A 25,008-nucleotide genomic window follows, 5' to 3' on the forward strand; every position below is an offset into this window, starting at 1 on the left:
CTGAAAGAAAGAGATGTTAATGAGCAATAAGAAATCATCTGAAGGTGTAAAACTCACCGGTAATAGGAAGTACACAGACAAGCACAGAATATTATAACACTGTAACTATGGTATATAAACCACTCAAGTGAAAAGACTATAAGATGAACCTATCAAAAGTAATAACTACAACTTGCCAAGACCCAGACAGTACAATAAGATATAAATAAAAATGACCAAAAGTCAAAAAGTGGGAGGACAAAGTTAAGGTGTAGAATTTTTATGAGTTTTCTTTCTGCTTGTTTGTTTATGCAAACAGTGTTAAGTTATCAGATAAAAAAATGAGTTATAAGATGGTATTTGCAAGCCTCACGATAACCTCAAATTTAAAAACATAAAACAGATACACAAAAATAAAAAGCAAGAAATTAAAGCATACCATCAGAAAAAAACACCTTCATAAAAAGAAGGTAGGAAGAAAAAACATAATAAAGAGAAGACCACAGAGGAGCCAGGAAACAAACAACAAAATGGCAGGAGTAAGTCCTTACTTATTAATAATAACATTGAATGTAAATGGACTAAACCCGCCAATCAAAAGACAGAGTTGCTGAATGGATAAAAAATAAGACCAAATGAATCTGTTGCCTACAAGACACACACTTCACCAACAAAGACACACAGACTGAAAATAAAGGGGAAAAAATAATATTTAATGCTAATGGAAACCAAAAAAGAGCAGGAGTGGCTATACTTATATCAGACAAAATAGATTTCAAGACAAAAATGAGAAGCAACAAAGAAAGTCACTATATAATAATAAAGAGGTTAGTTCAGCAAGAATATATAACAACTATAAATATATATACACCTAACACTGGAGCACCCAGACATATAAAGCAAACGTTATTAGGGCAAAAGAAAGAGATAGACTCCAAAACAATAATAGCTGGAGACTTCAACACCCTACTTTCAGCATTGCAGAGATCATCTAGACAGAAAATAAAGAAACATTGGATTTAACGTGCACTGCAGTCCAAATGGATCTAATAGAGATTTACAGAACATTTCATCTAACAGCTGCAGAATACACATTATTCGCCTTAGTACGTGGATCATTCTCAAGCACAGACCATATGTTAAGCCACAAAACAAGTACTAGAACTTTCAAAAAAATGAAATTATATCAAGCATCTTCTCTGACCACAATGGAATAAAACTAGAAATTAATAAAAGAGGAATTTTGGAAACTATACAAACACAGAGAAATTGAATAATATGCTCTTGAACAGCCAGTGGGTCAAAGAAGGCATTAAAAAGGAAATTGAAAAATTTATTGAAACAAATGATAATAGAAACACAAAAAACCAAAGACCTATACAATACAGTGAAAGCAATATCAACAGGGAAGTCTATAGCTATACATGCCTAAATCCAAAAGGAAAAAAGCACTCAAATAAGCAGCCTAACAATGCATGTTACAGAGCTGGAAAAGCAAGAGCAAACCAAACCTCCCAGTAAGAGAAGAAATAAAATAATAAAAATCAGAGCAGAAATAAATGAAATGGAAATTAAAACAAAACAAAACAAAACAAGATCAATGAAACAAAAAGTTGTTTTGTCGAGTACATAAACAAATCGACAAACCATTAGTGAGACCAACTAGTAAAAAAGGAGAGAAGACGCAAATACATAGAATCAGAGATGAAAAAGGACATTACAATTGATACCACAGACACTCAAAGGATCATTAGTGGCTACTATAAGAAACTAGAAGCCAAAAATTTGGAAAATCTAGATGAAATGGTTAAATTGCCAGACACATACAATCTGCCGAGATTGAACCATAAAGAAATCCAAAAGCTGAATAGACCAATACCAAGTAATGAGATCAAAGCTGTAATAAAAAGTCTCCCTTCTTCCTTTTGTAGAGAGCCGAAAATGACAACAAAAAGCCTCCCAGCAAAGAAAGAATGAATAAGATTTAATATTTGCTAGCAAAATAGGGTGACTGTAGTCAAAAATAATTTAATTGTACATTTTAAAATAACTAAAAAGAGTATAACTGAACTGTTTGTGACACAAAGGATAAATCTTTGATGTGATGCATACTGCATTTCCCCTGACGTAATTATAATGCATTGCACACCTGTATCCAAATATCTCATGTATATAAATATATACACCCATAAATATATACTTTTACTATGTACCCACAAAAATTAAGAACAAATAAAAGAGAAAATGAAACCACACAAGAAAACAAGGTTAACGTTCACCCCTCTATCTCCATGCGCACACAACATGGACGTTTATTACTTATTTTAAGACTTCAAAAAGCACTGGAAGCAAAATTAACTAGGGAAAATATTTATAAGAAACATTTCAAACAATGTTCTGGTATTCTTAAATATGAAGAGCTTTTGAGGATCAATAAGAGGAATGTAAAATTCTAATAAGGAAATGGACAAAGGATGGGAACACAGAATTCATGAAGGAATATAATGGGTACATAGAAGCAAAACTATCCAATCTCATTAATAATAAAAGAAATTTTAAAATAGTTATCACTGATTAAAATACTAATAGACTTTAAAAACTAGACAAACTGATTATAAATGGGGCCGGGCACAGTGGCTCATGCCTATAATCCCAGCAATTTGGGAGGCTGAGGCAAGCAGATTACTTGAGGTCAGGAGTTCGAGACTAGCCTGGCCAACATGGTGAAACCCTGCCTCTACTAAAAATACAAAAAAAATTAGCTGGGCATGGCGGCACATGCCTGTAATCCCAGCTACTCAGGAGGCTGAGGCTGGAGAATTTCTCGAATCTGGGAGGCGGAGGTTGCAGTGAGCCGAGATCATGCCATTGCACTCCAGCCTGGGCGATAGAGCAAGATTCAGTCTCAAAAAAGAAAAGAAAAGAAAATAAAATAAACATGTAATAATTAGCAAAATTCTGAAAAAGAAGAGTGATGGCATATGGCATGGGTGTGGGGGAAGTCCTCCAATAATTAGGTTCTAGGCAATAAACAGTCAAACATTTACACATAAAGTCCAGAAATAGACCTAATACGATGGGGGAATTTAGATATGGTAATGACAACCACTTCATATAAGTGGGATGTCTTAGTCCATTTGTAGCTCCTATTTATAATAAGATACTTGAAATTGGGTACTTTACAACAAACAAAAATATATTGACTCTCAATTCTGGAGGCTGGAGAAGTCTGAGATTAAGGTGCCTACAGGTTCAGTTTCTGGTAACACCATTTTCTTCTTCCAAGATGGCACCTTACTTGCTTCATCCTCCAGAAGGGAAAAAGGCTGTATTCTCACATTGCAGAAGGTAAAAGAGCCAAGAGAGACAACCCACTTTTAAAAGCTCTTTTGTTAAGACATTAAACCCACCCATGAGAGTGGAGCCCTGATGGCCTAATCATATCTTAAGACCCCACCTCCCAATCCCGTTACATTGACAATTACATTTTAACATGAGTTTTGGAGTGGACAAACATTCCCCAAAAGTAGCATGGGGAAGAGATGGATTAATAATAAATTTTATCAGCAATTGGGTAGTTATCTGGAAAAAAATCTTAAATGGCTCCTGACTTCACAATTTACACCAAAATAAAGTCTAAATGGATTAAGCATCTAAATGGGAAATATTAAAAATAAAATTGCTAGAAGAAAACAATAGCAACTGGTTTTTTGTTTTGTTTTGTTTTGTTTGTTTTCCAGAATCCAGGTGGTGTGGCAGATTGAATTTTTTATTTATTTGTCTTTTATTTTTTATTTTTTGAGACGGAGTTTCACTCTTGTTGCCCAGACTGGAGTGCAATGGCGTGATCTTGGCTCACCACACCCTCCGCCTTCTAGGTTCAAGCAATTCTCCTGCGTCAGGCTCCCCAGTAACTGGAACTAAAGGCATGCGCCACCACGCCCGGCTAATTTTGTATTTCTAGTAGAAATGGGGTTTCTCCATGTTGGTCAGGCTGGTCTCAAACTCCCGAGCTCAAGTGGCCCACCCGCCTCAGCCTCCCAAAGCGCTGGGATTACAGATGTGAGCCACCACGCCCCGCCAGCAGATTGAATTTTTAAAAGATGATCAAAACAATAGCTACTGTCCCCCACACTCTTCTCTTATAATCTGACTGAAATTCCTCTCACTGAGTAGTAGGCTTTGTGCCCCCTCACCTTGAAAATAGACGATTGTGACTGTTTTGACCAATAGAGTACATCAGAAGTGGCTTCTCAGGCTAGATCATAAAATACCCTGTTTTTCCACCTGGCTGTCTTGGGATGCTCACTCTTGGAACCCAGACACCATGCTGTGAGGAAGCCCAAGGAGCCCACATGGAGAGGAACCAAAGTGCTCAGCCCACAGCCCTTTCTAGCACCCAGACAATAACCAGCCCCAACCTGATAGCCATGTGAGTAAGCCACCTTGAAAGTGGAGCTTTCAGCCCCCGTTTAAGTCACCTCAGTGATGCTAAGTGAAGCAGAGAAGAGCCATCCCTGTTGAATCTGGCCAAATGATTGTTTTTGTTAGCCACTGAGATTTAGGGTGGTTTGTTGAAAAGCAACAGATAACTAGAACGAATGAATTTTTACCTTCACTGCTAGAAACTGGGTCACTTGCTTGTTTCTTAGGCAAAGAAATATTAATGTATTTAAGGAAACTTATTATTATTTGTTTTTAGAAAACAAAGTATATTGTACACTAATATCGAAGCAAAGCAAAGCAGTAAGACACATAAAATGATAATCTGCAAATTTCCTGAAAAATGTTCTTTATCAGATCCATAAAAACTGCATTCAAACAATAACAACTCAAGACCTCTGGGTTATATTAAGCGCAAAAAGCACCATGTGAAAAAAAAATAGAGTACATGAAAATATATTTGATAAAGGAACAGTAGAAAGACACAAACTAAGAAAATGATTCTTTACTGGGAACTGGTAGGAAATGAGCTGACAGGAACAGGATTGAGTGGAATACTTCACAATATACACTTTTTAATATTGTTTTGATTTTTGAACCGTGCAAATGTATTATCTAGTCTAAGAAATAAATTGTAAAAGCAACACAAATAAATACATTTTAAAATGGTATATCAATAGAGCTTTGTGTTTCAAAAGTCAATATTAAAATAAATATAACAATGACTCTGTTCAATTTGGCTTTTCATTTACTGAGAATATAAACTACATATAACTGTAATTGTTGCGTAAGTAGTTATACCCTTGGCATCTTTGCTATTATCATTTACAGAGGGGAAATTACCAAAATAATAAAAACTAAAGAATTTCTTATTTTAAGCATAAAACATAAGAATTTCATAAATCAAGCCACAAAAGCAGTTTTGTCTGTGTTCAATGCTGCCACACATGATTAAAATAAACATAATAGTTAAGAATTTGATCTCTGGGACATTTAAAATCCCATTTTAGCTATTTTGAAATACATAATACATTATTATTAACTGTGATCACTATGATGTGCAATAGTACACCAGAATGTATTCCTTCAGTCTAACTAAAACTTTGTACCCTTTGACCAATGCCTCCCCTTTCCCTGTCTACCCCACCAGCCTCTGATAACCATCATTCTACTCTCTACTTCTATGAGTTCAACTTTTTTAGATGAGATGGGATAACATTTTAAAATATTAATGACAACGTAAAACTAAAATCTAAGTGATTGTGTTAAAGCACTGCACTAGGGGTGGTCTTTATGGTTTGACTGTGTCCCCACCCAAATCTCATCTTGAATTGTAGTTCCTATAATCCCCATGTGTCATGGGAGGGACCTGGTGGGAGGTAACTGAATCATGGGGGTGGTTATCCCCATGCTGCTGTTCACGTGATAGTGAGTTCTCACATGATCTGATGGTTTTATAAGCTTCTCCCTTTGCTCAGCTTCTCCCTTTGCTCAACTCTTATTCTTCTCTCTCCTGCTGCCTTGTGAAGAAGGACGTATTTTCTTCCCCTTCTGCCATGATTGTAAGTTTCCTGAGGCCTCCCTAGCTATGCTAAACTGTGAATCAATTAAACCGCTTTCCTTTATAAGTTACCCAGTCTCAGGTCTCAGGTGTCTCTTCATAGCAGCATGAGAATGGACTAATAGAGTTTGCTAAAGGTATTTTTTTGGTGGGGTGCAGGGGAGACAGATACAATACTATTGTAGTGGCTTTGTATTGTGTCTATTTAGCTGAGGTGTAACTATAGTTCCCAGCATTCCTTTCCCTGTCTAGTTTCCATTTAGAGTTGGTGTTGTACACCAATGCCAACAAAGGTCAGAATTTGGCCTATGTTCCTGGTTCCTGGGAGAGAACCTCTATATTCTTGGAATTTCCCAAGTGATAGGAGTATCTTTATTATTCCTGGTGAGCCCTGATCATTTATGCTACAAAGGTGACCTCTATAGGGTCCCTAGATATTTCAAGATGAGGCCTAGCCATGCTAGAAAAGTCAACCACATGATTATAGGGTTGGGGCTTTATGCCATGTGGTATCAGTCTGATATTGATTGGGATAGGAGGGGACCAGAGACTGAGTTCAATCACGTGGCTAAGGATTCAATAATGCCTATGTAATGAAACTCCAGTAAAAACTCTGGCTATTAAAGCTTGGATAAAGTTCCAGGCTGATAATACACGGTGACAGGAAGTGAACACAGAAATTTCACCTTCAGGACCCGCCTGGGTCTCACTCTATGCATCTCCCCTTTAGGCTGGTTTTGATGTGTTTTCTTTTGCTATAATAAATCTGTAATCTTAAGTATAGCTTTTGCCAAAGTTCTGTGAGTCTTTCTAGCAAGTTATCAAATCCAAGAAAGTAGTGGAAACCCTTGAATTTGTAGCCAGCTTGGCCAGAAGTGTGGGTGGCCTGGGAATCCCTTAGCATGTGGCTGATGTCTGAATTAAGGGCAGTCTCATAGAGGACTGAGCCCTTAGCCTGTGAAATTTGGCCTAACTCCAAGCAGTTAGTATCAGAATTGCAATGCAGTTGACCACAAGAGAAATTATCTTGAGATTTGGAAGTCATAGGGAAGTAGCAGCCATAATTTTTATCCTCTGGAAGATTGATGCAGGGTGCCAGGCACTATGGTACCTCATGCACATTGTTGGTGATTCCCTGGCTCACCTTGTTGGCTCACCTTGATGGCATGTGGCAGCACCCAACCCGCAGCTCCTCCAGCTGCTGCCACATCTCCTCAAACTTCTCTGTGTTCTGGGCCAAAGATATGTGCAGCCCTATGGCTAGAGGTGCCAGCTACTCCTGCAGGCCTCAGGCCATCCAAGTCACATAAGGTGGAGTAATGCGAAACAGATGCAAGCTCCATTTTTTTCTAGAAGTTTTTGGTTGGTTCCTGCTTTTGTTCTTGTTCACCTTTCCTTCCCAACTGCTGGTCTGGCTGACCCATGGTGACTTCAGGCCCAGCACCACATACAGGCCAGCAGATTGCCCCACCAGCAATCCCACTTGCATAATGTTGAATCCCTAGAATCAGACTCTTATTCTAGATCACTCTTAGTTCTGCTTCTCTGACGTTTACCTTGACTGATACAACTGTTTCAGTCTCTCCATTGATAGAAAATGATAAGTTTGTGATTGCTGAGAATTTAAGGGGAAACACCATGGGAATAAAAATAGTGTGACACTAGAGTTCTCAACCCTAACAGAATATTCTTTAAAAAAATATTGATACCACTCTCTTCCTCTGAGATTTTGGGGGTAAAGTTTAGGCACTATTTTTTTTTTTTTTTTTTTTTTTGAAAGGTGGTTACAGTTTGCAATCAGAATTATGAAATGCTGCAGTAGATGAAAGTAAAAGAACAAAGAAAGGTGATCAATATCATAAATATACACATATAAGAAAGCATAGCAGGAATACATCAGAACATAAGAGACTCTCCTGAATTCAAATGGCAGAGAAGTACTAAAAATTAACCGATAGACAAAGACATATTAGGGAAATATTAAGTAAAATAAAGATATGATGATAGTAATATAAAACAAAATAGAACTAAAAGTTAAAAGAATGAAAATGGGCCAAGGATATTTACACTGCTAAAGTTTATAGTACATGATGAAGAAATGTTATTATTCTTTTTGCATCTAGCATAGCTTGGAGTTACACAAGGCAAAAACTGACGGAAATACTCAGAGAAAAATGAGAAAGTAAAATCATCTCTCTCAGAATTAAGAGATCAAGAAGAGGACAAATACAAATAATGTGAAAAATATAATTAACAAGCTTTATCTATCATATTAGAAGCTCTTTTAATGCCACATACCTGATTCATTGGATTAACTGATGTTCCTTATTCTTTCTATAACAAATGCCAATGCCCTTGATATATGAAGGCTAGAGGAGTAAGCCACTTTCTTATATTCACCCAGTTTTTCTCTTGCCAGTCAGGTTATTCCAGATCTTCTAACGTCAGATCTTATTAATGTAAGTTATTTTTAAATACTATGTAAACTAATAAAATATGAAGGTAAAAAATAGTAGTTCTTTCTAGAAAACTAGTTGAATACTTTGTAAAGATTCAATAAAGATAGATTGTTTTGAAATTTATTGTCAGATAAGTATGCATAAGACAACTATAAAATGATTTGAGTGAGAATCTTGGAAAACTTGAATACTCCACCAGTTTCTCTACATTTGCCTTGCACCATAAAGAAACCCAAGTTAGAACTCATAGGCAATACAGTCTGGTGGTGATCTATACAAGAAAGCAGATTGAACTCCAATCAGTGTACTCAAGATTTTTTTTTAAAAGACTAAAAAATGGTCCTGGCCCTGCATCAAAAGACTGACAACTGAATGTATATTTTTGTGTATTACATTAAAATAAAATGCATAGAAATTTTTTTATTTTTGAAATGACCCCTCAGTCTGACTTTTGGGTTTACAGATCTTATCAGGTAAGAGAGCATTTTGTAAAGATAAAATTTTGACATAGAGAAAACAAATAGTTTTCAAACATCCATGAAACCATTATAGAAGCTGGGAAAAGAAATCATAAACCAAATACCATGCAACTAAAGGGATGCCATGCCGGAGCCACACAACACATGACAGACTCAGCCAGGGAGGTTGGACGTGGGCCTAGACTCTCTTGGCATCTCCTGGAGAGGTGTGCTTGAGCAGCGGTTCAGCATAGCTAACTCATTGCCAGGCAATGTAGAAAAATCCTGTTATCAACCAGTTAGCAATCTGGTTTGTCTCTTTATGAGTTTTTATCACATAGATTACATTCTCCGTCTACAAAGCTATGAAATTAGAAATCACAACAGAAGAATAAAGAAAAGTCATTTAGAAATAAAGACTTCTGAATATCTAAAGTTAAAAGAGAAAAATCAAAACTAAAATTACAGACTATTAAAAATGAAGAAGAGTGAGTGCATTACAAATCAAAATCCATGGATTAACTTCAACTTCTGGCCAAGTTGGAGTAACAGGGATTAGATTTACCCCCCTGCCTAAAACACGCAATACAAAGGCAAAATAAGTAAAACAAGACCACAGACATCAGGAACAAAGGACAGTGATCCCAGAGGAACAGAAAACAAATGAAGTGAGTCACATGATTGCTTTGCATGCTACCTTGAGGGAATGTTTAGGCTGCAGTGTGTGGGGTTGGGAGACAGGGCAGGCAGAGCCTGGCAAACTCACTGAGTTCAGGAGACACGACTGAGAGTCCAGCGAAACAAAGGCAGCTGGAATGGCCGGTACACAGCACTGAAAAGTGTAAGTCGCACAGGAAGAGAACTCCCGGAGACCTGCAGGTTTTCTCCCATATTCATGAGAGCTGATCAGTATACAGCTTTAAAGAAACTACCTAAAGATGGAGAGAGGATTTCCCAAAAGAATTAGAGGGAATACTTCTCAGCACTCACATGTGACCAGAATCAGTGTCTGTTCCCACTAGCCAGAATGGGACATTTCATAACTCATGAGGCATCTACCTATCAGAGTATTCAAGAAACTTGCCTCACTAACGGGGTGAATTAACCCAAGACTAAATACTTGTCAAATGCAACCTAACAAACCTTAAAAGCAAGTCCTGAAGGGACACAATTGTTTATAAGTAACTTAATTATGTCCCAGAACAAAACTCCTGATTATTTATAGAAATACAAGTACTATAATTTTACTTTATTGGTGAAATTCAGCATGCTCAGCATACAATTAAAAGTATAAAGCACACAAAGAGCACGAAAATACATCTAGTAATGAGAAGAGTGGGACACCAACCCAGAACCAACAAAGATACTAGAATTAGCAGATGAGGACATTAAAAATTACTATAAAGTATATTTTAAATGTTCAAAATGTAGGTAGAGACAACAGATATAAAAAAAGATCCATGATCAGGCAAATAACTTGAAATTTAAAAAAACAAAAAAAGACAAAAGACATTAAAAAGATCCCCCCAAAAAGTTATGAGGAATACTACAATGTCTGAAATGAAGATTATATTGAAAATTGCTGATTAGACATTGCAAAAGAAAAGATTAGTAAAGTTGAAGTCATAGCATTAGAAACTACTCACAATGAACAAAAAGAGAAAAAGTAATTTTAGAAACTTTGTACTAGGCTGTTGGGCAAGATGGCTTATGCCCACAATCCCAGCTCTCTGGGAGGCTGAGGCAAGAGAATCACTTGAGGCCAGGAGTTAGTGACCAGCCAGGCAACAAATTTTTTTAGAAAAAACTAGCCAGGAATGATGATGCGTGCCTGTAGTCCTAACCACTGGGGAGGCTGAGGCAGCAGGATCACATAAGCCCAGGTGTTTGAGGCTGCAGTGAGCTATGATTGTGCCACTGCACTTCAGCCTGGCAACAGAGGGACATCCTGTCTTTAAGAAAAAGATACATAGGCCAGTTGTGGTGGCTCACACTTGTAATCCCAACACGGGGAGACTGAGATGGATCACATTGCTTGAATGAGTCCAGGAGTTCAAAACCAGCCTGGGTGACATAGCAAGACCCCATCTCTACACTACAAAAAATAAAAAATTAGCCAGGCAAGGTGGCATGTGCCTGTAATCCCAGCTACTCAGGAGGCTGAGGTGGGAGGATCACTTGAGCCCAGGAGGTTGAAGCTGCAGTGAGCTGTGATCACACCACTGCACTCAGCCTGGGTGACAGAGTGAGACCTTGTCTATAAATAAATAAAATTTCAAAATATAAATAAAATAACATTTTATACTTAACAGAGAGCTAGCTATATGACAACATCACGCAGCCTCATATAAATGCATTGGAGTTTCCAAAGGAGTGGAAAATTGGTATTAAAAAATTCAAATGTCTAAAATTTTTTTTTCAAATCAGGTGAAAACTCCAAAGATTGATGCAGCTCAATGAACCCCAAGCGCAAGAAACATGAAGAAAACTATGTCAAGGCACATAGTAATCAATTGCTCAAAACCAGCTAGAGAAAAATGACACATTGTATACAAGATTTCCTTATGGGAAATAATCAAGAGAACAATGGACCAACTATTTTTATGAATTGAAAGACAAGAACCTCATCAATTTAGAATTCTATACCTAGAATTTATTTAAATATATATTTCAAAATATTCTTCAAAATATATTTCAAAACGGTGAAAGAGACTAAAAGATTTCATCAGCTGCAAAGCTGCCCTATGGGAAATACCACAAGAAGTCTTTCAAGCAGAATAATTATACCAGATAGATAAATGGATCTGCACAAAGGAATGAGGAGCTCCAGAAATGGTAACTATGCGGGTAAACAGTAAGATTTTTTTCCTATTTTTTCTTAATTATTATATATAATCTTCTTATTATTTAAGAATCTGCCTATTTTAACAAAAACAAGGTAGTGTAGGGCTTATAACATAAATATAAAATGTATGCCAAAATAGCACAGCCAGTCTCATCTGAGGACGAGAGGGAATGTAAAATATATTGTCAGGAACTAAAACTGCACTATAACCAGAGATATTGGGAGTTTTACAAAAATTGTAAGAAATACTATGTACAACTCTATAGCAATAAATTCAGAAAAAGGGAATGGTTGATTTTCTTGAAAAGTATAAATTATCCAAATTATTTCCTGAGAAAGTAGCAAACCTGAAAAGATGATAACTGTAAAGGAAATTGATAAAGGAATCAAAGAACTATTTCTAAAGCAAACCCAGATAGCTGTATAAATGAGTTCAACAAATCTTGAAGAAACAGCTAATTCCTTTATCATTCAAATTTTGGGGGGGTCATGGAAAATGATAAGCTTGCCAATTTATTTTATAAGGCTAGCAGAACCATACTCCTAAACCAAACTAAGATATTACAATTAAAAAACAAAAGCAGGCCGGGTATCAGTGGCTCACGCCTGTAATCCCAACACTTTGGGAGGCCAAGTCGGGCAGATCACCTGAGGTTGGGAGTTCAAGACCAGCCTGGCCAACATGGGGAAAACCCATCTCTATTACAAATAGAAAAATCAGCCAGGCGTGGTGGTGGGTGCCTGTAATTCCAGCTACTCGGGAGGCTGAGGTGGGAGAATTGCCGGAACCCGGGAGGCGCAGGTTGCAGTGTGCTGAGATTGCGCCACTCCACTCCAGCCTGGGTGACAGAGCAAGGCTCTGCCATAAATAAAATAAAAACAAAATCACACATTATTCATGAATACAGATCCAAACCTTTTTGAAGTTTGACAAAATGAACAAATAGAATTCTAGAATGCATGTACTGTGACATGTAATTCTCAGGATGCCATGTTTTAGGTTTAGAGAGGCTATTCAAAGTTTTATGTGTTGAATCCTCCTTTTCCTTATTCAATTAACAGAGGTTCTTCCTTTCATCAAAAAGTTTCAATGTTAAATATATGCCAGGCACTGGATCCTGGGAATGCAGTGATGAATAAGATAAGGTCTGTCTTCACGGAGCTGTCTATGGAGACAGACAAGTAAAAAGAAAATTATAATAGTCTAAAGGCTATGGTAAGATATAAAGATATTTGGGGAATACGTAACTTGGCACTGAATCTGCATTTCAGAGCTCTGGAAAGGCTTTCTAAAGGAAGTAGTGCATAGATTGAGCAGTGAAGGGCAGTTACTATGAGAACTAAAGTGGTGAAGTCATCAGAAGAGATGGAAGTAGCAGATGCCGAATAGGGGTCCTATTAAGTTGAGAATTTTGTACTTAAGTCAGAGGACACTGACACTTTATTTCAGGCGAGTGACAGATTTACACCTTCAATTCTCAAGAGTGTGGAATGAATTTGAGGAAAAAACACTGGAAGCAGGAAAACAGTAGGGTGTTCTGGGAATAATCCTCTTGAGAAAATTGCCTACTCTAAGATGGTAGCAGTGGGTATGGGGAAAGTGGGCACACAAAACATAATCAGAAAGTGGTAGAAAAATTTTATTTTAGATAGGGAAAGGTAGAAAACACTAGATTAAGTATAAAGGGATTTTTTTACTCTAGTACTTGTCAGAAATTTTACGGTGCTGTTTTTGAGTAAAAGAAAGTCACACAATAACACACAATGGCTTCCACGCATTTGATTTTTTTTTTTTTTTTTAGAACACCTTTTGAGACTAGCGTTCCACGGGAAACACTCTGGGAGAAACTATTCTCCCACAAAAATAATTTCTTCCTTTCTGTTCTTGCAGCTCTTGAAATAGATGGAGCATCCCAAATCTGAAATCTGAAATGCTCTGAAATATAAAACTCCTTGAGTGCCAACACAGATGTGACACTCAAGGCAAATGCTCATAGGAGCACTCTGGATTTTCAGACTTGGGATGCTCGACCAACAAGCATTAAAGCAAATATTCCAGAACCCAAAACACTTCCCAAGCATTTTGGATAAGGGATGCTCAACCTGTACTTAGGAGTTGTCTCACCAACTATATTCAATTTTTTAAGGCTGTCTTGTCCTGTTCTTTACGCAATACATGTATTTAGTTTGGTTACTTTCAGCTCACTGAAAGTGAAGTGAAAAAGAAGATTCACTGGAACTTCACAAGCTTCCCTCAAAACGCCATTGAAAAAGATTATTCTGAGGCAGGGTCATCGGTTAACCAATATGAAAGGATCTGACCCACAGATAAAGTTGTAATAACGCAGTATTAGGCCGGGCACAGTGGCTCACGCCTTTAATTCCAGCACTTCGGGAAGCCGAGGTAGGTGGATCACTTGAGGTCAGGAGTTTGAGACCAGCCTGGCCAATATGGCGAAACCCCACCTCTACTAAAAATACAAAAACTAGCCGGGCATGGTGGTGGGTGCCTGTAATCCCAGCCACTCAGGAGGCTGAGGCAGGAGAATCACTTGAACCTGGGAAGTGGAGGTTGCAGTGAGCTGAGATCCCGCCATTGCACTCTAGCCTGGGTGTCGTAGCAAGACTGTCTCAAACAAACAAAAACAAACATGCAGTATTAATCTTTGTTAACATCTACAAACCTACTAAGTTTTCATATAGATAAGATACCCAAAAATAATAATCTCATTGGAGACAAATTCTGTGAAATTGCTTAAGCAAACAAATTGTTTATCTTAATTCTATACTGAGTAGTTGAATAGCTCCATTTACTTAGATACAGAAAAACTGAATTCATTTATAAACAGGAAATCTAAGTGTACTTTAACTCCTAGAGACCACTGAGGGTAACTAAAGTACTCCAAACTACAATCGAGGGGTCACTGAAAATCTATTCTGAAACATCATGCTCTGTATGTACAAAAGATGTATTTCAGGATGCTCAAAATTAAAGAACTGACATTCTAAACAGCAGGCAATTAGTGAATAAAAGTATGTTGGTAATTCTTTGTATACAATGTCTCTGAAGTCAGTGACATAAAAAAAAATAACACACACCCTTCCTTTTATATTTTCAGTATATTAAAAAGGAACAGTACAAATGCTGTGGTATTAAAAAGGATCCTTATTTTTCAAAGAATGAACTTTTATAAACAATTCTGTAATGAAATGAAAACAGTATCTTAATACATTAAAAGTTTTTGTTAAACAAGATTTTAAATTTTTAAAATTAGAAAACGTTGAGATTAAATTCTTTCAAAGGTTCAAACAAAAAGAAAAACCTGTACAATCTCCATTACATGTGTCTTTGTACACATCCTGGGCACTTTGAAAATGTTAAAAGTTTTTAACGTTTGACTGACAGAGGCAGCACTTAAAGGCTCCATGAATCTTTTTTCCGAAAAAGTATGCTTTCAGTAAAACATTTTACCATTTTATCTAACTATGCACTGACACTTTTGTTCTTCCTGAAAAGGGGATTTATGCTAACACTGTATTTTTTTTATAGGTATATTTTTTAAGGTAAAAATATACATGTAGAGATATTTTAACTTCCTGAGTGACTTATACCTCCAATGTGATGTAATGAGCAATTTCTAAATTTTAGAGTGAAACAGTATGTTTAGGTCTACACATGTATCTTCAACTAGGGTAAAGCTCAAGAGCATGTCACAGAATTTATACCTAAATTATCTAAGAAGTTAAGCAATGCCTTTATCCCCAAACTTTACCAATAAGTCTTCTCAAATAGAATGTTAGTAAAATGAATCACTGAAAAGTTGTATTTTTGAATTAACAAAATACCAGTAGCCATTGCAGACTGTCAACTTGGACATTTTCTTGATTCACTAGCAAGAAATTTCTTGCAATACAAAAAGATAACAAATAATTAAAATATCTGCTTTATCATACAACTTCACTCCCTCCTAAAGTGTCTAAAATGATTAGGAATTGTAGCACTTTCTTTTGCATAAAACCCTTTCCTCTTCATAAAACCCTGAGGTGAAAGGTTATTAATGTAATAAAACCATAATTCATTTTGTATTAAATTGTAGCTTTAAAAAAATGTATAAAGAAATGTGACAACTTGTAAAGCTGCTCTGTACAGTTTTTCAACAAAGTATTTCCGTATCAACTTAGTCGAAGGGCCTAAAATGACCCTATAAAAACAATGTCCTTTTAACACGCTAGTGTCGAGATGAACGCCATTTTCCATCTCTACTACTGTCTCTTCTGTTTTCATAGTCATGGCTCCAGCCATCATGATTCCTATCTTCATAGAAGAAATCATCTCTGTTTCCTCTGTAATGATGGTCAGAGCCATGATCAGTGTAACGCTGTTCCCGGCTATAATGTCTATCTGCTAGGTAGGGATGAGAATTCATTCTGACTTTACGCTGTGATGACGGTGTATCTTGGCGCCACTGAGAGCTTGAAGACTGGTTAAAACTATGACTGTGTGATTGAACTGATGGTGAAAATCCTGATTGATCCAGAGGTGGAGAACCAAATTTTCCACCATATGACATTTGTCTCAAAGCACTGTTCATCTGAGGAAGAGGAAAAGCAGAAATGTTAATACTTCTAGATACCAAAGCCAGTATGTATTTGGTCAGTTAATGGATGAAAGAAAATAAAAGTCACTCTTGCCTAGAGGGATCCTAAATTAAACACAACTAAAGTAGTACAATAGCCTCAATCATTCCAATTTATACCTACGAAATATATATACATACATACTACGCTTTGTCCTCAAGAATGCAACTCAGAATAAGTCACACAAAATGACTATCATGCAAAATCACTGTGTAAAAACATAAAGAATCAGGAGGTCAGTATCATTAGGAAAGGTTTCATGAAGGTGGCATATGATCTGGGTATTAAAACAATGGATGGAATATCTGAAGAAAATATTTTAAGGGGGAGATATGCCAAGAAAAGGAAATTGCACAAACAAAAATAAAAGGGAAACACAGACCAGGTTCACAGAATACCAAGTAATTCTGGCTGAGACAGGTTACGGATCTTAATAAGTAGCAAACAATGAAAAGTAAGGCTACAGGGTTTACTGGAATCAGACAGTAAGAATCCCTAATAATTGGGTTAGAGAAATCTGACTTTATCTTACAAACAATGGAAAGTCAATGTGCAAGAAGATAAACAAAACAGAACTGTAGTATTAATTCTGAAATGGTGTGCAAGATGAACTAGTGAGGGGGAAATAGGGGTGTAATTGACTAGACTGGTGGTTCCCAAATTCTGCCTGTGGATAAATATTAGTATATGATCATTTTTATTTGAATAGTCTACAGTAAAATTAGAAAAATAGGCAATATGTACATAAAAGTTAACATCCTCTATACTGGTCTCTCAAATTGATTTTCACATCTATTATTTCATTTTGCAGACCTATGAAATACAAAAGCCTGGGGACTACAAGCCAAGATCATGATTTGGGTACCAAATAGTTACCAAGAGCTTCCTACCTGAACAAGTGATGACAAAGATGAAACAGTAGAAGATAGCTAAGATTTTAAGCCTAGTCTCATGATGACGTTACCACCACCAGAAAAAAAAAAAAAAAAAAGTTTACGTTTAAAATGGAACTGGTCTAGAAGACCCAAGTTTACAATAAGTCACTCAGGATAGGGTACAAGAACATCAGACAATGAGTAAATGATGGTTGAAAAGAAAAACAAATGTAAAAGCAGTTTTACTTCTATTTATCTTCAGTCTTTTAAGTGTATAGTTCAGCCCAGTGAAAACTAAAATGAGTGCTCAATCTATAAAGATCATGCTAGTCTAACAAAATTTGAGAAAAAATTTTCTTGAGGACTAAAGGAATAAAACCTCCAACTTTGAACAAAGTTAATTAAAAACCAGTTATTTGATACAATATGAACACTTTAAGGATGAATTTTTTTTGGCAACTCAAGTTGAAAAATAGTCAACCTACCACTGCTTGTCTCTGAAAATTTTCTGGAGAAGAGAAAGATCTCTGAATTATCTGAGCTGATGAAGTCATGTTATCCATAGTCCTTTCGTACCTGCTAAAAAGAAAACCAACATATAACCATTCATTCACTAAATATTTACTAAATGACAACCATGAGCAAAACGCATTTCTCAAAGGTTGGCATGAGTAAGACAGACAAGGTATCTGCTCCCATGCAGCCAGAATAAGAATACAGACAAGAAGATATTTTCTCATGATTGTAAGTGATAAAATGTCTGATTAAAGATCAAATGGAAGTGAAACAGGAGGTTCCCCTATCTTTTAGCTGGTGAGGGACTGCCTTTCTAAAAAGGTGACATTTGTAGTTAGAACTGAACACCAAGGTTACAAAGAGGCAAAAATTTCCCAGCTGAAAGACTAGTGCAGGGGTGAGCAAGTATAGCCAGTGGGTCAAGCTGCCAAATCCAGTTTTCCCTAAACAAAGTGTTATTGGAACACAGCCACACCATTGTTTTTGTATTATCTATGGCTACTTAAGTGCTACAATGGCAGAGACAGAAACAGTATCTTCTGCAAAGTCTAAAATATTAACTATATGGCCTTCTCTAGAAATAATTTGTCAGTCCCTGAGCTAATGCAAAGACCTAGACTGAAAACTAAATTGAAGAGAATTTGATCGACTGGATATGTGGAATGAGGGAAGAAATAAAGGATCAAATCTAGACTTTTGGCTTGAGTAATTAGGTAGACATTTCCTGAGACAGAAAAGAGAAAGAAGTTTTGGGAGGTAAGGAATTAAGAGTTCTGTAACATACATAGGACATTACTTTTGAGGATTTATACCTTATTCCTTATTTATTAAAGGGATAACTTGTTCTACAGAAAAGCTCACTTTAAAAATGCTTTAAATTATTTTAAAATGTCTTTAGAATCCTATAACCAATTGGCTAGTCTTACAGTTTGGATCTTTTAATTTTAGGCTTTCTCAAATCAGATTATATTATATTATCTGTATGCTAAGGGAAGAATACAATTTATAGTATAGAAATGATAAACTCTCTAGCCTTTGATTAAAACCAAAGTATTTACTTGTACTTTTTTTTTTTTTTCAAAGAAATTCTTTAAATAGAGAGACTGCCTTGCTATGTTGCCTAGGCTGGTCCCAAACTCAAGGCCTCAAGTGGTTCTCCCACCACAGCCTTCCAAGTAGCCGGGACTATAGGAATGGGTCACTGCACCTGTTTTTTTCTCCCCATGAAATTCTAAGAGGGAAAACTTTTTATTTTCCTCTACCTAGGATGCCTTTGAAGACTCCATTAAAGTAGCTGGAAGTGCTTTAAATTCCACCTTTACCAAGAAATGTTTAAACGCTGTTAATTAATTTCAGCTGACAAGAAAGAACACCGGGAGGGTACCTTTTTTGCACTATGGCTTGCTCACTATCCACCTTCCAGTATCTCTTCATATCCATCCACTTCTCTCCAGCTCATGACACTACCTTAAACTATCAACCTCATCCATCAATAGCTTCCAACATCAATACCTTGCTACTAAAAGCTTCCTCACTGCTCTATTTTCACTCTTGTCCCCTCCAATCCATTCTCCCATTGCAACCAAACAACTCTTAATATATAAACTTGTTCCTATCAGTACCCTACCTAAAACATTTCACTGCCTTCCTATTCGATTTTAGGGTAAATCTCAAAATCCTGATTATAGTTTACAAGACCCTCTCCAGCCTATCTACCAAAATCCCCTACTGCTCTCCATTTTCATTCATTATGATCTAGGTACACTGGCTTCTTTCAGTTCCACATTCATTTATATCATCTCCTTCTCCTAAAATTTTCTCAAAGCCCTTTCTACTCTTTCTTTAGAGAACTTATTACAGTAATTGAACAGGTATTCACAAAAATATGTATGTGTCTTCATTTAGACTTTAAGCTCCTCTAGATAATATATCATAGTGGCTGGGCTCAATCACCCTACACTGCCTGGGTTTGAACCCCAGCCCACTGAATCTGAGCAAGTTAACCTCCATTTTTCATTTGCCTTTATATATAAGGTAGAGATAAAAATAATCTCTACCCTCATAAAACTGCTGTGAGGAATAAATGAAATCATACACGTAAAAGATTTGGTGAAGAACCTGACATATGGCAGGTATTTATTAAATCTTCCTTAAACGACTGTTAAATAGCTCTATGGATACACCGGGAAAAACTGTCCCTGGTAAAATATTAACCTCCCTAAAGCAAATAAACTTATTTAAGTAAATACGATACTTTCTAATACTCAGTACCTGAAGGAATTTTACAAATCATTTAATTCAACTTCTTTTCCTTACACATGGGAAGATGGGACTAAAGAAAGGAGACTAGCTCAAGATTACACAATTGATAGATGCAGACCTAGAATCCAATTCTAGGAATTCTTAGTCCAATACTCTGCTGACTAATTGGTATTTTTAACTGTAAGTAACAAGCAATTAATGATTGTAAAATAAATTAATGTTTTTCAATGAAATAGTAAATAATGCAAGTAGTGAGGGTAAATAATGTTTTGAGAAATTTTGTTTCAAGTGTATACATGTACTGTACACGTATGTGGGGATGGTCATGTCGCTCACGTGTTTTGAGGCTATTCCCTGTAAGAAATCCTGATAAGTGATCTTAACAATAAGTGAGAAATATTACCTGCTAGGAGATGTGGAGGTAGGGCTTGAATTTCCAACATGATGCTGGGGATATGACAAACTGACATCTTGCGAGGCATGACTACTTCCTAAAATGAAATAATTTGAAAAATTATTCTTGATAGAAAATCTAATTTGAAATTTTGTCTTCCCCACCTGAAATCACTCCAAAAAGGTAAACACAATCTAAAAGAGAAAAATCTCAAACTGCTGGCCCAGCGCGGTGGCTCACACCTGTAATCCCAGCACTTTGGGAGGCTGAGGTGGGCAGATTTCTTGAGGCCAGGAGTTCGAGACCAGCCTGACCAACATGGTGAAACCCCATCTCTACTAAAAATACAAAGAATTAGCCAGGCGTGGTGGCGTGCACCTGTAATCCCAGCTACTCAGGAGGCTAAGGCAGGAGAATCGCTTGAACCCGGGAGGTGGAGGTTGCAGTGAGCTGAGATTGTGCCACTGCACTCCAGCCAAGGGTAAGACTCCCACTCAAAAAAAAAAAAATCTCAAACTGCTGTAGACTGCTTTACGGCTTCATCAGAGTGAAAATTATAAGTGTATAATATCAGATAAGCAAAACAAAGCATTCCATAAATATCCAATCTGACCATAATTTTCTGATCTCCACCCTAAATTGTAAGACTGGATACATGGACAGTTTCATCCTCACATGATCAAGAATCAAAATATATGAAAGTAATTACAAAGCAGCCAGGAGAAGCATTTTCAGAAAATAAACCTAGCTCTTTTCAGAGCACCCAAGCCCAACTCTCTTAGTGATACAGTTTATGTTCTTTTCACTAACCCAAAATGAAACTTTAAGCTCAGTTTTAAAATTATAATTTCAAAATCCACGTGTCAATGTTACCCGTTTTCAAGATAAAGTTTGCTAATCACGATGCTTAAGAAAGCAGTTCCATCAACAAATAAGAGGTTCTTTAAAACTGAATAATAAATTTAAAAACAGCAGGAAAAAATGACCCCCTAACCTCATTGGACATTTACCTGATCTAAATTGAATTTTGATAGGCCTTCCATAAAGTTTGATTCCATTAAGTAGATTCATTGCATAAGGAACAGATACTTCATGTTTGAAATTCACAAACGCAAACTGCTTTGGTTTACCATCCTTATCTTTTGGAATTTTCACCTTTATTACTGGCCCAGCCTACGAACAAAAAGGTGTTTAGAATTTAAATAAAGCACTTAAGGAAAACACTCAAATTTTACAAATACGAGATGACAAAGTTAAAAAACAACGGAAATGTAATCAGAAACTTCTTTTAAAAATGATGTACGGATTTCCATTTCGGCTGCAGTAAACATCCTAGTTATGACCGAACATTAGATTTATTTGGGGAAGGGGGCCCATAAGGAACTGAAAACACAATCACTTTTGCAGTTCACAGCACTGTATGGCTTCTCAGCATAGTGACCAATCGCCATTATTTTGCCACTCCATGAAAATGAACATTTATCAAGAACAAGAGAATGATTTTCTTGAACCAAAAACTGACTTTTGTATTGATTAATCAAACAATACCAGTTATTAGGGGATAGGGATGGGGGGAATGGGATACTCAGAATTTTTCACACATTTTAATATAGCAACACTAAAATGCTGTTTTTCTACGGAGTACTTAATGATTTTATTTTACATATTTTAATAATGTTGCAATTTGATAAGCAAACTTTAGGGGAAAACTGACACAAATAAATTAAAATATTAAGTTCCCAGTCAGATAAACCAAAGACAAATTATCCTAAGGGGAAGATGAGAACAGGAGGGATAAGAAAAAGCACTGCTCAACGAAGACCCTACACACACACACTATGTTCCCAAGGACGCCTGGATCTCTAATTACCCCGAAACTTGACCGAGGATCCCTCCACCACCTTTAGTCGTCACTTTTGGCCTAAACGAACCAAGATCTTCCAGGAAAGCGACACCCAGCGAGCGTTTCGCAACCCAGACGCGCCCTTCACCCCCAAACAGCCACCAGTCGGGTCCCCTGACGGCCACCCGTCAGATAAGCAAAACGGGGTGACCGCTGGGCCAGGCCCTAGGCGAGACGGAAAACGAAAAGGCAAAAGAGCCGAACCCATCCGCTTACCTGGTGGAAAAGCTCGAAAAGGAGCTCCTCGGTCACTTTCGTTTCAAGGTTGCCCACAAAGAGAGTCCGATCCGCTTCCGCCGCCGCCGCCCCCATCTCAGCGTCGCCCCCTCCCTAACCTGGCCAAAAGGTCGTGGCCGACGCACCCACTGCGCATTCACGGAAGCACCACGTCCTCACGCTCCCTGGCGTCACCAACGCAGACGTCCGTTGCGCTTGCTCTCAGCGGGCGTCGACTTGTGCGGACGGATTGCGCATGCTCGCCAGGATAGCGCTCGATAAAGGCAGGGCGGTGTCCGGCTTATTCGGCAGGCTCAGTTATGGCTTCCGGTGTGGTTAGTCACCCGGTCCGAGACAGGCTGAACTGATCTGGGGAGCCGCGAACGGCCTTTCTTGACCAAGGGACGTAACGCAAATACTGCGGGCGGTGTTTGAGGATGGCCCTGAACAATGTGTCCCTGTCCGCCGGTGATCAGAGGAGCAGGGTGGCCCACGGCTCTTCCCACAGCGACCTCAGACCGCGGGCGTCAGCGTTGGCAATGGTCTCTGGAGACGGCTTCCTTGTTTTCAGGCCTGAAGCGATTCATCTAGGACCTCGGCAGGCTTTGCGACCAAGCGTTCGTGCCGAGAGCGGTCGAGTGAATGGTGGCGGCCGGAGCCCAACCCGCTTTATAAACGGAACGGAACCGAATGGCCGGGGCCGGAGCCGCCAGGCCAGATTCTCACCTTACCCTGGCGTTGAACCCGATCTCCTAAGAAGTGTGCTGCAACAGCGCTTGATTGCGTTAGGAGGTGTCGTCGCAACTCGAATTTCAGCTTAAACGACCGCCTTTCCTCTGGCCCTCACTTACTTTGTGAACAGGCCTTTTTAAAATCCTTTCTTGGTGTAGCAGCAATCTTGTTGTCTTATTTTTAGATGGATGTATTTTCATTTAATACGTGGGAGTTATATGAATATATCCTAGCACTAACGGAAGTGTAACAGTTGATAGATTTAGGTGGTTTTATGCAGCCAGAATGATTGGATCAGGAAAGGGGTGGAAGGGATATTCTTAGGTCGTCACAAAGCTGAGCTCATGGGCTCACCCTCCCTAGAGGTCAACAATCCATTCGTTAACTCAGACACTTTACCTTTACTTCTGTTGGCGAAAAAGAAGTACTCCTTTTTAGTACAGTGATTTATCCTTCCATCTTTTCCTTGACGTTTACCATCTTCCATCTCTCCCTTCACTTTTTTCAGATGTGTCTACAAACAAACTCCAATCGGAGTCTCACTAAAAATAAGAACAAAAGCTAAACCTTAACTGTTCTTTCAAATTATTAACTCAATTTGCATTCCTTTCTTTGGCAACGATTCCAAATTTTTACTTTATATTTGTAATTTTACTATTTGCATTCAGTCCCAGCGCCTTAATCTGAATCTGCTGTCCTAAAGTACACTGGTGAAAACATTAGTTGTACAATCTCCTATCAGAAAACTGTTCATCTCTCACTGTAGTGCCCTCCTTGAAATTTGTGTTTACTCATTAAACTGACAGTATCTGGGGATCCCTGTAGTAAACACTGTGTATGAACTTTACACAGTCTGGCCATCAAGAAAGATCACGGAGTATATTCTAGATGGGGAGGCTACTAACTGAATAGGAATCACCACACTGGGCTGTTTATTAGGTACAGTAATAAACATAAATACTGGTTGCAGTGGCTTTTTTTTTTTTTTTCCTTCATAATACTGCACTGTCCTGGTTCTTCTCTTACCTGGCTGATCACTCCTTATTTGCTGATATTTTTGTTCTCTTAACCATACATTTCCCAATGTTTAAAGGGTGGTATTGTGAGAAAGTTACTGGGTTTTGTAAGTGCCAGCTCTTTATATAAGCAGGTAGACTAGCTTTTTCCCAGCAGACGCTTGTCTGTTTAGACTTCCTTAAAATAATTATGTTCAAATAAAGCAAAATCTCCATACACCACATAGTATTGAATTGTTAGAACTACATGTTAAGAATGTTGAGTAAACAAGATAGCTTCCATAAGAGGGTGAATTAATGTAGTGAGAATTCTAGAAACCAGATCATAGGAAGAATGATTAAAAGGATAGCAATAGCTACCTTTTATTGAGTGCTATGTGCAAGTCAATGTTCTAGGACTTTTATTGCTTATAGAGATATTTATTGAGAACTTACTCTGTACCTGCTACTGCCTGCAGTAAGCACTTAGAATAAAGTGGTAAACATGATAAAGTATCTGTTCCTAAGGAACTTGGTATGTTATTTGATTCTCACAGCAGCCCATAAGGGGGTACTTTACTTTCATTTTGTTGCTGAAAAACAGCCTGAAGGAGATAAAATAAACTTTCCAAGCTCATATAGCTAGTAAATGACAGAGCCCTGCAGCCTTTCCAGTGAGGCTCCTCATCTGAATGCCAAAGAAATGACTTGAATAACTATTTTCTTAACTTT

General features: G+C 37.6%; 2 protein-coding genes across 3 annotated transcripts; one reads left to right on the forward strand and one right to left on the reverse strand.

Moving 5' to 3' along the window:
• Nucleotides 1–14,834: 14,834 nt before the first annotated feature.
• Nucleotides 14,835–22,755, reverse strand: RBM7 (RNA binding motif protein 7). Of its 2 annotated transcripts, none has more exons than XM_017883142.1 (5): nt 22,550–22,755; nt 21,441–21,603; nt 20,440–20,527; nt 17,744–17,837; nt 14,835–16,337 (listed from the first exon to the last, which is right to left on the reverse strand). In XM_017883142.1, exons 1-5 carry the CDS (start codon nt 22,643–22,645, stop codon nt 15,975–15,977), a joined length of 804 nt encoding a protein of 267 aa, XP_017738631.1. In that variant the 5' UTR covers nt 22,646–22,755; the 3' UTR covers nt 14,835–15,974. The 2 variants fall into 2 exon arrangements, with proteins under 2 accessions (XP_017738631.1, XP_017738632.1); XM_017883143.1 differs by having other exon boundaries at nt 17,744–17,834; nt 22,550–22,744.
• On the forward strand, nt 22,713–24,789 carry CUNH11orf71 (chromosome unknown C11orf71 homolog). Its single transcript, XM_017883144.1, has one exon. The coding sequence runs from the start codon at nt 22,987–22,989 to the stop codon at nt 23,368–23,370; it is 384 nt and encodes a 127-aa protein (XP_017738633.1). The 5' UTR covers nt 22,713–22,986; the 3' UTR covers nt 23,371–24,789.
• Nucleotides 24,790–25,008: the final 219 nt, after the last annotated feature.

Source organism: Rhinopithecus bieti, unplaced genomic scaffold (assembly GCF_001698545.2).
Source record: "Rhinopithecus bieti isolate Rb0 unplaced genomic scaffold, ASM169854v2 scaffold_11964, whole genome shotgun sequence".
NCBI lineage: Eukaryota > Metazoa > Chordata > Mammalia > Primates > Cercopithecidae > Rhinopithecus > Rhinopithecus bieti.